This window comes from Adiantum capillus-veneris, chromosome 30 (genome assembly GCF_014529385.1).
Source record: "Adiantum capillus-veneris isolate H3 chromosome 30, ASM1452938v2, whole genome shotgun sequence".
Lineage (NCBI taxonomy): Eukaryota > Viridiplantae > Streptophyta > Polypodiopsida > Polypodiales > Pteridaceae > Adiantum > Adiantum capillus-veneris.
Window position 1 is genome coordinate 96224456 of NC_140960.1, and position 16703 is coordinate 96241158.

A 16703-nucleotide genomic window follows, 5' to 3' on the forward strand; every position below is an offset into this window, starting at 1 on the left:
TCTACCATAAAGTGCCCAGAGCTCTTGTTGCCAAGATGTAAAGCACCATTTGGAGATCCGGTCCTCGACTCCATCTTGCACAAATTGCGATGCATTCTAACATCCATATTCTCTCGAACCATGTGTGACAACCTCATCTAGTTTGATCATTATTAGGAGTGTAGCCACTTCAAGCACTTTGAGCTCATATCTCATGTACTCCTTGTATGAATCCTCTAGCATGTCTTCAATCCATCTCTTTAGCTCTTCTCTGGAATTTGTATGCTCTATTCCTTCTTCAAAGTTATGTAGATCTCCCCTGGATGATGTGCTTGGGATGTCCATTGGGGGTAAATTTGTACTCTCAAATTCTATCATATGATGTGTTTGAGAAATAGCCACAATAGCTTTTGATTTAATGCATTGATTTCCAAGGCTTTGGCTTGTAGCTCCCTCATGTGCATTTTTGCTTGACTTGTGAGATCTTCTTGTGCTTTGGCTAGCTGGTCCTTTAGCTCTTTGATTTTCTACTCCCTTTGAGAGTTGGTTGCCATCACACCATCCATGAGAAGCTGCTACGACAACTTCTTGTGTTCTTGTTATGAATGGTTGATGCAAAGGTTGACACTAACATTTATGGTCATGTGTGTGTGATGTAGCAGGTCAAGGCAGCTAAGTCATGGGTAAGTGGCTGACAGCAGCTAGCATGACATGGAATAATCCAATAAGACATAGGGTTTTTAGCTAGTTCATTAAAAGTTCCTTTATTCCCAAAGTGGAACGTAAATAGCCTCATTTATGAGCCAACCCTTTTCATCAATTAATATAAATACATGCCTAGAGGAAGCCAACTCACTCTATGCATGGGGGGGTGATTGCGCCCAATGCTCTCTCTCTCTCTCTCTCTCTCTCTCTGTGTGTGTGTGTGTGTGTGTGTGTGTGTGTGATAGCATGCAGTCTTGATTACGTGCTATGGGAATAGTCAAGTATGCATGTTTGATGTTTTATGGTTTGTATTGTGTTATGTTGAGTAATTTGTAGGGCTCTTTGTGGCTTCATTTGTAGCAGTGGTATCAGAGCCTGCCAAATGCTCTTGGCAATATGAACATCACACCTAGAAAGAGAACCATGACAACAATCATACCTCAGAGCTAAGCTTTTTTTTGTAACTTTTATTTATTTTTTTACTATGATTTTGTTGGTCAAATTCACAGTTTGTGTTTTCTTCTTAGTTTGATCTATATGTAGTTTAGTTAAGCAAGACCACCTCAATCCATAGATTAATTTGCACTTGTCAAGGATAGTTTAACAAGGGTCTGCAAAAGATTGCTTGTCTCCTTGCTTGATGTTTGTGGGAACAACCTCAAGGCCTTTGCTTTAAAAAAAATTATTGTCTGTTATTTAATTATGGGCAAAACTGCCTCTATCACCAGTAAATTGGCAACTACTAGCGGCGAGAGCACAACGTGCAACCAGGGGCCTACCACTAATACCTTCACGGGAATCGAAGCAGGCCATGACAAACGTATGCGGAGTAGCGACTTGCCTTAGCTGTATTACCTACTACCATTTAGCTGTTCGGCCTGCAACGAGCACCACCATCCTTGTGTCATGCAATGTCGGCCACTCTTGTTGTCCTACCTACTTTTCCCCAAGCTGTCATGCAAATCACTTTATCTTCGCACATTGCCCAATTGACAAGCCCTTATAAAATGGTTAATGACACATCTTGGCGGCTTGTTTCTATGTGTAATTCATAGACGAGGGCGAGATAAATCCACCGCATGCCCGCATCACATCTAATCTCATCCCTTGTCCCTTAGCCACTTCTACTTGCACTGCTGACTTGCATGCCTTGCACTCAACTAGACTGGTCTACCCACCACATTGCATGATTTTTTTGGTTGATGGAGGGGCTACTGCAACTTCAAAAGATGGTGGAGTTTTTCTTTGGCAGGACCTTCCCAACTCTTTCGGGCAACCTCCACCAGGAGTCGCATTGTTTGTGATGTAGCCGTTTTTCCCCAATTCATCAACTCGCTGCCCACCCACACACAAAGCTTCATGCTCTCCCACACATTTACACAAAAAAAACCTGAAGTGTCCTTACACACGCACACTCCTCTCGTGTGCTTGGCCCTCTATACACACAGAGGGGCTCCTCTTGGGGCTCCTACACACACACACCACATAATTCACGCTGCCTATACACACCCACACTTACATTTCATATGATTACTCACTTTTTCTTACCCATTCTCACCCCTCAAAGCTAATTGATGAAAATTGAAGAAGAAATGAGATGCATCAAAGCTAATCCATGCACATTCGGAAGACGAAGCAAGATGCATCGCAGCTAATCGATGCAAATTGAAGATGGAGCCAGGTCCCTCGAAACTAATCGCCACAAATTCAAGCAAAAGCAACCTGCTTTAAAACTAATCGATTAGACTAGCCTCGCATACAACTAAGGTACCGTGCATACCATCATGCCCTTTTGAATTGTTGCATCATGCCGAACGACGCTGCTCTTCTTCTTGATCCACTTCGTATGGAGCAACAGATCGAGCTTCTACAACAAGACGTCCAAGAGTTCCAACACCAACTTGCAAAACATGAAAAACATGATCGAGACGTAGAAATTAGTGATGAGTGACTTGCAAAGATTCTCAAGGCCACTTTTGACAACTTAGCGAACCGTAAAGACCAAAAAATCAATTGTCATGCCTTTACTTTCTCCTGCTATGATGGCTGCAAAATTGGTAACGTAGTCCTTTCTTGGCTTAGCCAATTTGATGATTACATTTCTTATGAATCCTTTTTTGAGAAGCACAAGATCAAGCGTGCCATGAACCACATGACCGGCAAGACATCGCTCTAGTGGAAAGTCACACGCAATAGCGCACAACGCCCAACCACTTGGCAAGAATTTCAAGACCAAATCAAGCACAACTTTCTCCCACCCCAATTCAACTTATAGGCTCAACGTGCTTGGTTTGCTTTCTCTTGGATAGAAGGTGAGATAGTGAGATGATACACTGACAGATTTTGGCAACACCTACTGCTCCGGTGCATGATGGAGGATGTTCCCGAAGATACAAACTTCAACACGGTATTCAAGCCAAGGTCCATTCTTTGAAGCTAGCTTCTCTCTACGAGGCAATTTCTTATGCACATGATGCTAAAAAGGAGATCAACTCAATCGCGCATATGCTACAAGTTAATCCACCGTGGCATCAACAACCTCTTTTCAACATTTTTTTGCGCTACAACAATAATCGTAGGTATAACCCAATAATTATCGGACATCGCATACTTGCAATTTCACACATGCAGGTGCTTTGACTGCTCCACTAATGCACCACCTCCATGCACTATCTTTAACTTTGGTCTGCAACGCTCTACATTTGGGCAAACACCTCACAATTTTGCACCCACACCAACTGCACCCACCACTCACCTCCCACAAACAATCGTCCTCACATAGTGTGTCATTGTTGTCACAGGATTATCCATGTCATTGCCAATTTACCTCTCAACTTCCAACACCCCAATCATGTGGCCCAACTTCATCATCCCAACACGCATATGGAACTTTACAATGACAGGAGCAACAATCCTCCACTTGCCGATCTAAACTATGCGGACGCAACAGGTACACCTATTACTATACACTCTTTGTTGTGCATGTTCCCAAATGATTTTCTCATATTGAGCTTATCATTTAATGTGGGAGAATAAATGGGAACAAGAGTTAGAATATAAACATGCGCTTTTAGATTTATCTCAGCAGTGAACCAAAGGCAATGGGTCCAAATTGGAGATATTCTAGCAAAGAGCAATGCCAGCTAATGGAGCTTAAAAAACCTTAGGGTTAGCTTCATTAAAGACCTCCAAAGGTTAATGTTAAAAGTCCTTAGACCTAGGACCTTAGTGAAGCTAGGGATGAGCTTGAGGTGGGAACCCGGCCCAAGCTTCAAATGCTTGTTATGCTTGCTAACTAAGGTGCTTGAGGTGCTTGTCCTGCTTGCTGACTAAGGTGCTTGAGGTTCTTGTCGTGCTTGCTGACTAAGGTGCTTGAGGTTCTTATCGTGCTTGTTGACTAAGGTTCTTGAGGTGTTTTTTGCGCTTGCTGACTAAGGTGCTTGAGGTACTTGCCATGCTTATGGGACTAGGGGCTTGAGGAGTTTGAAGTCAACAAGGTCCTACAAAGAGGGGGGTGAGCCTACAAGCTAGGGGCATGAGAGAGCACATACACACTCACTCAAGGCAAGCCCAAGCCACAAGAGGAAATAAGGACACATGTCAAGTTCCTCCCTATGTTTCCCTCATGAGTTTTTGAATCCTATTGGCTAGGTGTGAAAGGGGGGTCCAATGATCATTTAGTTTAATTAAACAATTATCTAGGTATTATCAAGCCCTATCTCTCAAAGGGGTAAGGAGGACACTTGTCCACCAAAGACTACCCATGTTGCTTGAGATGCATTGTGCATGTGATTGCTTAGAGGGGCCCAATGAGCTTCAAGCTTGAGCTACAAGGAGGGGTCGACCAAAGCAAGCAAGGGGGGTGCTTGGGGGGTATACTCCCTCTCCACACACTCACTTTCTCCCATTTTGACTTTGTGAAAGTGCAAGAGTTCATCTCCTTCTCCAAGCTTGAGCAGTTGAGAGCCTACACCAACACTCTTGCTTATGGAATGAAAATCCAACTAAGAGCCATGCTTCAATGTTATGCTTTCCATCTTCTTCATCTCCATTACTATGCTATGCTAAGCTCTATGAGTAATGTATGAGAGGACACTACTTCTTTCTCATATGTTACTTCTTCTTCCTCTTCCATTCCCTCACTCCCTGCTAGCTCTCTCCACCTTGAGGTGTTTGAGGTCTTGCGATTGAGGACAAGGACAAGGACAAGTTAATTCTTTGGTAAGATAGTTAAGGGCATGAACTTGGTTCATGAAGATGTCCACCTTCATTGCACCAATGAGGTCTCAAGGAACACAAATCTTGTATTGTATTAAGTCTCTCTACATGGAAGAATCTATAATACAAAAGCCTTTTGGAGGGGGGACCGGCTCCAAGTAAATTAGATCCTCAACTGTTGTCAAATTTTTCTATCTCTCACTCTCTTTTACAAGTATCGTTCATGCCAAGCTAATTAGGTGTAATGTTAATTTTGCTACTTTCAATCAAGTACTCTTCTTATGCTCATTAAAGAACCCTCTTAAAGGAAATGTTCACTATGGTTATGCAAATTCTACTACTATCCATATCATAGTCATATTCCATTACATTGGTATTAGAGCTATTGGTTTCTTTTTTCTTGCTTAAGAAGAGAGGTCTTTAAGTTGTTCACTATGAAAGGTTGCACATGTTCATTGCAAGAGGGTAAGTGGGACAGGGATCTGTTACCTTGGTTGAAAAGGACTTAGTTTGAGGTACACATTGGGAACTATAGACTTAATAATGGAGTCTTTTGGGGCTTTCCTTTGTCTTAACCATTATTGAGCTACTAGCAAGCTCAGCAGGAACCATAATCAACCGAGCAATGTTAGACCCTCTCCACTACTCTTTGCAATCAACAGCCTCTAAACCATGGGTGTGGCTGCATGAGAGCTAATTTTCAAAGGTAAAGAAGGGTAGCAACTAAGGTTTTTGAGGGTACCAAAGCACAAAGTATCATATACATAAGTTTAGCTAGCATGGCTGACAATAATAAAGAGAGTAGACTGAATATTGAAAACTTTGATTTTACATGTGAAGGTGAAATTGATGATGCCCCAATGTTTGCGAACTATCTTGTTACTAGGTTACAACAAGCTATGGGCAATCCTGCCTTGCAAGCCGAAGTTACTCAACAACTTTGTGCTTATGGGATTTCCCTACCTCTCCAAGAAGAGAGAGAGAGAGAGCTTAGGAAGCCTCTTGTTGAGACTTCCAAAAGAATACTCTCTTTGACAAGAGAAGAGAACGAGCCCAATGAACGAGAAAGAAGTGAATATCAATTCCTCTGAAGATGTGGGTCCATGAAGATGGCGGACTCGACGATCCCCAACTCCTCCCAAGAGGAAAAGATCATCCTATAGTCCTTCTCCTCATCACTCTGAAAAGGAAGAGAGGAAAAAAGGAGAGCAAAAGGCGAGAAAGAGGTCACCGTCTTCTCCTTCTTCATCATCTTCCTCCTCTTCCGACAAAAGTAGCGGCTCAGCCAAAGCATAGCAATCTGATGCATAAGATGCATGGCGAGAGCCTGAACGAGTACGACTAGACAAAGGTGCATCCAATTTACTGTCATGCAAAGTGTGCACTAGCCATTTTGGCATACCTCTAGCCTGCTCATTTTCAGCCCTTTCCTCATCAAGTACATCATGTAAATCTGCATCAGTAATAGGCTGATCTGTAACATTTTCAGAAACCCCCATAGGCTATACATTTGCCTCATTGAAAATTACATTCATATTTCCACCACTGAAAAGAGGCAACAAAGTGTCATAAATGTCCTGTGAGCTTACATTACTGTCTCTAGTACATGACAGCAAGGGCTGAACAGAATCTTCCACAAACACTACATCCCGTGAAACCAGAATACGTTTTGTTTGCGGATGATACAACGTGTAATCTTTGCTTTCAGCACTATAACCAACAAAAATACATTTGACAGCCTTATCATCCAATTTTCTGCGTTGTGTTTGTGGCACCAAAGCATATGCCAAACAACCAAAACACGCATGTGCTCAATAGAAGGCTTTCTATCATGCCATGCTTCATATGGAGTAATAGATTGCAAAGCTTTGGTAGGACACCTGTTAAGTACATAAGTGGCACACGTGATGGCCTCAAGCCAAAAAGAATGCGGCAAAGCTTGACTTTTGACCATACATCTTGCCATTTTTGTAAGTGACTTGTTTTTCCTCTCAGCAACACCATTTTTCTGAGGTGTATAAGGCACTGTACATTGGTGTTTTATCCCACGACTAGCCAGAAATGCATTAAATTCATGAGACATATACTCCCCCCTCGATCGGAACGGAGGGTGCCCATAGTACATTTTGAGACATTTCTAGCATAGCCAGAAATTGTTTGAAGCACATAAAAACTTTGGACTTTGCTTTAAGCAGAAATACCCATGCATGCCTGGAGTAATCATCAATGAAATTCATGAAGTACAGGTAATTTCCCAAGGACGGAGTTTACATGGGCCCACAAACATCACTATGCACAAGCTGCAACCTGCATGTGGCCCGAACTGAACCATCCTTTGGAAACTTAGAACTCTGCATCTTACCCAAAATGCAGCCTTCACAAACATGTTTGACATGTGCTTCAAGAGGCGACAAAGAAGCAACCATATCAGATTTCTGCAAACGCAGCAAACTCGTAAAATTCAGATGACCAAAACATGCATGCCAAATTTTTGCATCTGAAATAGTCCTTGAATCTGCAACACATCCTGTCATGTGTCCATTATTCCCTTTGTGTAAAGAGAGAGCTTGGAAGTGTGTGTGTGTGTGTGTGTGTTCCTCTCTCTTTTCCTACCTTTAGGGCTCGCCTCCTCCTTCCTAGGGATGTGGGAAGACTTTTTAGTCTTCCCATAACCATCCAATTTTCCCACTTTTGGCCAATAGACTTTTTATTAATTTTTGGAACCTTAGCCTATGGAAGTCTTAATGGAGCTAAATCTTAGGTGTTTTAAGATCCATTGATGCACATTTCTCTTTTGCAGATTTTCCCCCTTTGAATCCCTATTTTCCCTCCTTTGGATCCCTGTTGAGACTGGTCTTGTAGCCTTACCAATATTCTAGCTTTTACTCCCCGGGTACCTCCTCATATTAAATGATCAATTTAACATGAGAAAATCATTTGGGAGAATTAGATATTAGTTTTTATGACAGAGCATGCTGGGTGTATCCTACAATCAATACATTCCAAGTGGCCTTCTCTCATGTCAACCATGATCTCCATCATCATGTTTCTTGTCTATTGCGATCTCCATGATCATCTCTCATCTCTTAATTCTATGCGGTGCTAGAGCTCCCTTTTCTATAGCCATGTTGGGCATATCCTTCAAGGCGCTGTTTACTCCAGAAAAATGGCAAGCATATCCTACCATCTGTGTTCTCCACATCCATGTTGGTCATATCCTACAATCAATACTATAGCGCAAATGTTCCCTTGACAAATTTTCCAACCCATAAGTGCCATTAGGAAATACATGCTTCACTCTGTATGGACCCAACCATTTGTCCCTCAACTTATTTTGAAAAGTAAAATCTAATCGAGAATCATACTTCATCACCAAATCTCCCTCTTTGATCTCTTTCTCTGGCAGCCTCTTATTCATTTTCTCCATCCTTGTCTCTGCTTGTTGAAGATAATAGTCACTGGCTTTCTCTCTATTCATTTGCAACAACTCTAGAGAAAGAATTCTTTCTTGCAGCTTGTCATTATGTGCACCTTGCATTCTGCACAACAACTTCAAGGCATCCAACTGCTCATGTATGGGCATAAGAGCTTCCTTTCCATAAACAAACTCATATGGTGTAAACTGTGTCGACACTCTATATGCAGTTCTATAAGCCCACAAACACTTTTCCAAGTCCAAGTCCCACTCTTTAGGATGCTCTCTAGCATACTTTGATAGCATCTTCACAATTTGACCATTGCAGTTTTTAGTCAACCCATTGCATTGTGGGTAGTAAGGAGAAGAATGCCTATGCTGAATTTTCAATTTCTCCATGAGAGCAGCAACAAGTTTTCCCCTAAATGATCAGAAATGATAACCATAGGAGCTCCAAACGTACAACACACCTGTTCATACAAAAAAGAGGCCACTCTTCGCGTTGTTACATCTTTTACCGCTCTTGCCTCCACCCATTTTGTCAAATAGTTCATAGCCACAAGGATATACCTTTTGCCATTGTTGGTTCTTGGCATTGGACCTACAACATCCACTCCCCATTTTGCAAAATAGTTCATAGCCACAAGGATATACCTTTTGCCATTGTTGGTTCTTGGCATTGGACCTACAACATCCACTCCCCATCAAAAGACATTATAGCTTTTTGAGGCTCAGCCAAAAGCTTTTGATTTGCAAACACTTGGCATTCATGGCATGACTTGCACCAAAAATAAGCATCTCTCATCATAGAGGGCCAATAGTAACCTGCTCTCAAAGTATGAAAGACAATCTGATCCTTGCCTTGATGGCCTGTTTCTTCATGGCAGTGCTCCAAAATCAAGCCTATTTCTTCTTTGTATGGCACTTCTCAAAATGCTATCCTTGCCATAAATCATGAGATCCTCACCTACCAATGTGTAGTTTTTTGCTTTTGCAACTATTCTCTTATGCCAAACCTTTGACACGCCCTCTGGAAAGTTCCCTTTACCAAGAAATACTTCTATATCTCGCAATGATTCCCTTCCTACATACAAGTCTTCCTTGGCCTTTAAAGGAGCTACCAAGGCATCCAACTTTTCCCTAGCCAACTCATCAACTTCTTTATTCTGCTGACGAGAAACATTCTTAAACTGTATCTTCTCAAACTCATGCAAAAGCTTCTTGATGCCATAGAACCACTTCTTCAAATTGTCTTTCTTAACATTTCACAAACCAAGCAATTGATTCATGACTAGCAACACATCCCCTTTTGCAATGACCCTCTTCAATCCAAACTCAACACACTGCTTCAACCCAAGGAACAGTGTGAGATACTCGGCCTCATTGTTGCTTTCTACTTCATCAAGATTGTAAGATCTAGAAAAGATTACAGTGCCTTTTGGGTTCTTAAAGACTACCCCACTACTTGCCTTTTGAAGAACTTTCCTGTATGCACCATCAAACATCATTGTATATGCATTCATAATATCTACTTCCTCTTCATGATCATCCTTGTCAACCCTTGCGTAAGATGGAAGCTCCCCTCCCTTATGTACCACTATGTCCGCCAAGTGAGCTTTAACAGAATGATCCACTTTAAACTCAAACTCATACTCTTGAAGCTCCAAACTCCACTTTAAGATGCACTTGCTAGGCTTCAAATGTTGTACTACATCCGGCAAAAGATTTGGTGTGGTGAGCACATAGAACTTTGGGGCAACAGATAGGTTTTGAACTTGCGACAAGCAAGAACCAAGGCAAAGATCCACTGTTCCATTTCTGTGTAGCACAACTTTCTTATATTCTTCATCTTAATCTCAAAATAAACTGGCTTGAAGTTCCTTCGTTGCTTTTGTAAGAGAACCGACCCAAAAGCTATTGACCCCACACTAATAGATGCATAGAAAATTGATTGCAAGTCGGGAGGATTCACTGTTGGTAAAGCACACAATACCTCCTTGATACCATCAAAATCCTGTTGTATGTCTTCATTCCACTCAAACCCTTGAACCCTTTGACTCAATTCGTGGAGAGGATACACATACTGACATAGCATCCAAAAAAAACATGACAAGTACCCGAGCTTATGCACAAATGATGCCAAATCCTTTGTGTTGCTGGGTGGATCCATAAGCAATAAAGCCTTAACTTTCTCTGGGTCAGCTTCTATTCCATTTTTGGAAACCACATGTCCTAGCAAATGGACTCTGGCATGAGCAAACTTACACTTCTTTGGGTTGAGTTGCCCACCCTCTTGTTGAAGCCTTTCAAAACTCAACCTCAACTACTCCAAATGTGTGACACTTGAGCAATAATACCCAATGTCATCCATGAAAACGCGAATGAACTTACCCAAGTAGGGACCAAACACTCTATTCTTTCATCCTTGGAAGGTAGCATATGCATTAATTAGCCCAAAAGGCATTCTTTTGTAGGCAACACAACCCCAAGGAGTAATGAAGGTCATCTTCAATCACTATCAAGATTTGAAAGTAGCCAAAAATTGAGTAACGTTCATGACCTGCAACCTGATTGAGGATTTCATCTAGGAAGGGTAGTGGATGATTTGTGGCAGCATTTAAAGGTTTGAAATCGACACATATCCTAAATCTTCCATTCTTCTTGGGCACAATAACTACTGGAGAGACCCATTCAGACTCCTCCACTCGAAAGATGAAATCTGCTTCCAAAAGCTTCATCACCTCTTCATGAAGTGCCTTGTCATGAATGATCCCCAATCTCCTAAGCTTTTGAACCTTTGGCTTGGCACCTTCTTTCAAATTGATTCTATGCTCGACCCCTTTAGCTCCTTGCAACTCTGTATATTCAATGGTGAATAGCTTTGGAAACCCTGTAAACATGACTTCATACTCCTTTTCTTTTTCTGTCAAGTCCTCTCCTAGCATGCTCCTTGCGTTCACTTTGGCAGGCTCTACAATTGCTTTTGGACTATCCTTCTCGTCCTTGACCTTCACATCATGCATCAATGCTTCCTTTTTGACACTTATCCCAAAAAGATCAGGAGATAATTGCATCAAGCCTTCCTCTACACTTTCTTCTAATGATGTAGACAAAGCATCACTATCGTCTGACGTGGTTTCTATTGAATCTGTATCTTGCATCTCCAATAGGGGCTGTGTACGGCTCTCGTGTGTCTTCATGTTGTAGACAACGGTCCTTCCTTTCTCTTGGTTGGGGATGGTGATCAAGCCCGTGCCCCAATCCTGCTTAGCACCAAGGGTTATAAGCCATGGCCTCCCTAAAATGATTGGATAAGCATTCTCACCCGCTTGCATCACGTAGCAATCAACCAAGCACTCAATCCCCAAGACTTTTATCTTCACATCTTTAGCTATCCCAAGACACCTTGCCTTTTTGTGGTTGGCCATCCTCATACGGATCAAAGCGTTCACTGACATCTTGATGCCTGCTTCCTTCATGATAGCCTCGGTCATGACACACACTTGGGCACCACCATCCACGTATGCTTGCAATTCCGTCTTCTTTCCCAACATAACTTCAACTATTGGCACCATATTCATTGGGTGACCAACCCTCAAAGATGACACCATGCTTTGATGCTTTTCCTTTTTGGAAGGAAGCCGCGTACACACACACTTGGTCCACTTCCTCCTCAATTTAGCATTTAAAGCCACCAAAACTGACCAAAAGATATATTTGCCTTTTGATTCCATATGTCATCGACAATATTATAGTCTTGAACACCTTGGCCAAGGGGGTAGCCCTTTGGACCTATTTTCCTTCTACATCGTTGCTTGCTATTCTCTGGTTTGTCTTCTACCTTAGCCTTTCCTTTCCTTGATCTTGTTTCCCTCTCTTTTTATGTATCTTTCTCCCTATCATGCCTAGCTCTCTTATTGGCCAAAACATCCACATCTTGATGCTCAAGGGTAATGACGTTAATAGCCCTACCTTCTCCATTTGCAGGCAACGGTTGTGGTTGTTGTTGTGGTGGTGGTGCTTCTAATGCCCACTCTTGATGATCTTCTTCTATTCTCCCTCACCCACGTCCATATAAGGGGTATATCCCTCCTCTCTCTCTTGGTGGTCCAGGACAATCACCCCGGGGAGGTCACCTAATAAACATGTAACCTATCACGTGAGTTCAACAGAAGGGTATTTAAAGTTCTTGAAACTTACAAAAATATATATACAGAAGGGCATTATTTTTTCAAAATTGAAAAAAACTTACATATTTTAAAAGAAAAAGGTAAATTATATTCTTAACAAAATTCACAGATAAGGGGTTTTACAAACATGTCTTGAACGCACGCGATATGGTAGTTTTACACATAGTGAACCCCCGAGACAATCACGGGTGTAGTAACCCTCTTCATCACAATTGTAGCATCTGCCTTGTAGCCTCCGTCCCCTACCTCTCCCGGTGGGCCGCTCTTTTCTTTGGTTCCTATTCATTATGTTAATTCTTAATTCTTAATTCTTGCAACTAACCGGCAAGATCATGCAAAACCCAGATCGTAACGGGATCCGGACCTTGAACCACTCGCTCCCGTCTATCATCCGTTGCCACAAGGACCATTGGTTGCACCACAACTGGCTCAGCGTGTGTCATGCCTTGCTCCCACCTTCTCTTGATCTTCTTGCTCTTGGCCTCGGCAATTTCCACAGCTCTTTCAAATGTAGCAGGCTCCTCTTGATCGACCTTCTCCCTTACACTTGGATGGAGACAATCCATAAACTAGCGCACTTTAAAGAAATCCCCTAGAGGTACTTGGGATGCCACCTCCAATTGCACCCAAAGTCCTTTGAATTTTTGCAAAAACTCTTTAAAATTAGCACGAACATCTTGCTGCAAACCTCTCAATTTTGTCGTCGCTTCTGTTGCGGTTAGTTTCTTTCCGAACCTGTCAAAAATTGCCTGCATCACCTGCTCCCATGTTTGATTTTTGCCTTCCTCTAAACCTTCAAACCATTCGGGAGCTTCTCCTTTGAGCACAAGAGGAAATACATGATGCTTTGCTTTGTCATTCACAATGTGCATACCAAGCGTATGCCACTCGAAGTCTGCAATCCAATCCTTCACATCCTTCTTCTCTATGAACACTGGCCGACTATACACCATCCCTTTGAAGGTGCTTCTCCCTTGTGTGATAATTCCACAAAAGTTGAAGTCTTGCACCTCAACCAAACCACCACTTTTCTTCAATGAAGCTCAAACTTCACAGCAAAACCGCTTCTCCTGGGTGCACAACCAGCAAATTTTCGCTCCCCAGCATGATCGGCAAAAGATGATGGAGCAAAAGACGCCGTGCGCACACTCACACACCCAAAAAACTCAACACCACACAAGGAATTTGCTTAAATTCCAACACACACACACCACACCACCACTCAAGAGCTCAATAAAATTGCTACCCGCAAGCTCAATTCAAACTCCAAACGCCTCGACCTACAAGCCCTTGCCTGCCCGTAGACACTACAAGGTTAGTCAAGACGATCAACACTTGAAATCACACTTGATGGTGACCAAAATATACAAGAAAAACCATCAAAAACTCCAGCCACAAAAGGCCTCTCTCAAACCATTGCAAAGTCTTCACCAAACACCACTCTATTGGACTCTTTGGAGTAGCGCCAACCCTAATGGCACCGATACAGGGTCACATAGTCTTGCACAAAGCTGCACCTTCTTCTCTCAATTCCTTGCACACACACATCTATGGAAATCTCAAAAATTAAATAGACTCTCCCAAGTGCAAAATTGAAGTAGGAGATGTGGACAGACAAGAAGCCTAAGTATGATAGATTACATGTGTTTGGGTGTGAGGCTTTTTCACATGTGTGTAAAGAGCTTAGAAAGAAGCTAGACCCTAAGTCATACAAGTGCATCTTCATTGGATATGGTGCAGATGGAAAGATGGGTTATCGTCTTTGGCACCCAGAATCTCATCGAGTTATTCACAGTTCACAAGTGATCTTCAATGAATCAAAGATGCTCTAGAGAGATCTAGTGATGCTTCCGAGAACCGAATCCAACAGTTAGGTAGTGAGGAGATCTACATGTGTCTCTCGTGTCCTTGAGTGTTTTTAGCCAAGATTAGACTATCTACTGGTCACCAACTGTGGAGAGCCTACCAGCTACCAAGAGGCTATTGAGATGGAAGATAGTCTGAAGTGGAGTAGGCAATGAAATTTGAGTATAACTCAATTATGGAAAATGAAACTTGGGAATTGATAGAGTTTCCAGAGGGCAAATAAGCCTTGCCATGCCAATGGGTGTACAAGAAGTAGACAGAAAAAGATTTCAAGCCTAAGTATAAGGCTAAATTGGTTGCTAAGGCATTCAAGTAGAAGAAAGGCATGGACTTTGATGAGATTTTCTCTTGGGTAGTCAAAATGACTACATTGCATCTTGTTCTTGGACTAGTAGCCATTGAGGACATGGAACTTGTCTAGATGGATGTGGAGATGGCTTTTTGTCTCAGGGCTCTTGATGAGGTTGTCTACATGAAGTAGCCAAAGGGTTTTGAAGTTGAAAAGCCTACAAGGGCAAAATTGATGTGTAGATTATGTAAGGCATTGTATGGCCTAAAACAAAGCTCAAGGCAGTGGTACATGAAGTTTGACACGTTGGATAAGGGGAAGGGTATACACACCCAGGACGCAAACCATTTGTCTCTCTATAGCTCAGGGTAAACACGACACCCCAATCCACTGGGATTCACCTTGATTATATTAAGAAAAGGGATTTTTTATTTGGTTTTAAAGAAAAACCCGTAAGTTTTGAAGAAAAAGGGGTCTTTTTATTACCTTAAGCATGTAAGTAAAGGGATTTTTAAAACACCCTTTGAACGTACGTTATATGAATAGTTTCTTACAGTTGCACCCCTCAAGGGTATATCTTGCAATCATCATGTTGCCCATGTCTAGTACGTTTCCATGATCTTCTCTCATATCTTAATGTGTTGCGGTGCTAGAGCTTCCTTTCAATAGCCATGTTGGGCATATCCTGGAAGTTGTTTGTTCTGCCAACCTTTACAAGACCCTTGTTGATTCCTCTTGATTGTAGCCATTTGCTACTTGCAATGCTTGTGGCTACACCTTGTGGCCATTTGAATGTTGCTTTTCAACAACGTTGTTATTAAAAACTTCTACGTGAGAAACTATTCACAAAAATGGTTCTGGATAGAGGGCTACAATCTATTCTATATTCATGCTCTTTGCCATGTTCTCTTCATCTTTCATACCTTCTCTCATGTCAATCATGTCTACTGCAATCTCCACCATTGTGTCAAACCTTTCTAGTGAGTTCTCTATCATCATCTCTTTTATGACTACCACCATTGTGTTGATTGTCACATTCACTTTGGCTATCATGTCTTCCATCACCACTACTATTAGGAAATATGATGTAGCTAAGTAGATAATTGAGTAGATTACTTAATGGAGAGAGATAGTTTACACACACAAGATATTATAGAGTAGAGAGAGAGAGAGAGAGAGAGAGAGAGAGTACACATGATATACGTGGTTCACCCAATGTGCGCTATGTCTACGGGAAAGCAGTCACTCAATGGCTTTAGTACTTCAAAACAAGAAGTAATTTACAAAGGGATTATACCCTTTTGGAGCTCCCTCCTTGCTTCACTCTCACCACCTCACACCCACCTTGTTGTGTCAACTTCACACTCTGAAATGTGTGTAGAAATAGCCTCCTTTTACAGGCCAAAAGGGCTGCCCTCTCTCATGATAAGTCCAAATCGGACCCTCCAATACGCCCATGTGTAGCCGCCGTACATAAGTCCAAATCGAACCCTCCAATCCGCCTATGTGTGGCCACCCTTGAGAAGATAAGTCCGCTTTTGAATTGGGCCATCGGCCACCAGCCATTGACTACCGGCCACTGACCAATCAGCCAACCGACCAATTGTTTTCCGACCACTTTCTGGCCGCCGTCCGGCCATAATATTTTGGCGAAAATGAATATTCTGTTGAATCCAGTCTCGAACTTAGGTTCGAGACTAGGCATGAAAGTTTTGGTTTTCGGTGAGTGACTTTATTTTTTGGCGAGTTATTTTTCTTCACGCACGATGGCTTCTCCTCATAATGGGGACCTTACAAATGTGCATTTTTAACATAGAAAATTACAAGGGGTAAATCAGGCTCCATACTTAACAATCTCCCACTTGGAGACTGATATCCAAACCAAACATGTGACTGCTTTCCATCCTGGCTTCTTATCCTTGAATGCCAATTGAAGATGAGTAAAAGCTCAACTTCTCCTTGTTGACCACCTTTCTAAACATGTCTGCACAATTTTCACTTGTATGCACCTTTTCTAGCTTTAGTTGTCCCTCTTCCAAAA

General features: G+C 42.1%; 1 protein-coding gene across 2 annotated transcripts in view; it reads left to right on the plus strand.

The window, feature by feature from the left end:
- The first annotated feature begins 1755 nt into the window (after positions 1-1755).
- Positions 1756-16703, plus strand: part of LOC147418455 (uncharacterized) — a 42688-nt gene continuing 27740 nt past the window's right edge. For both annotated transcript variants that reach the window (XM_086506941.1, XM_086506940.1), the window contains exons 1-2: positions 1756-3263; positions 3486-3634. In XM_086506941.1, coding sequence (XP_086363067.1) covers positions 3190-3263; positions 3486-3634 — 223 coding nt within the window. In that variant the 5' untranslated portion in view covers positions 1756-3189. The remainder of the gene's footprint in view (positions 3264-3485; positions 3635-16703) is intronic.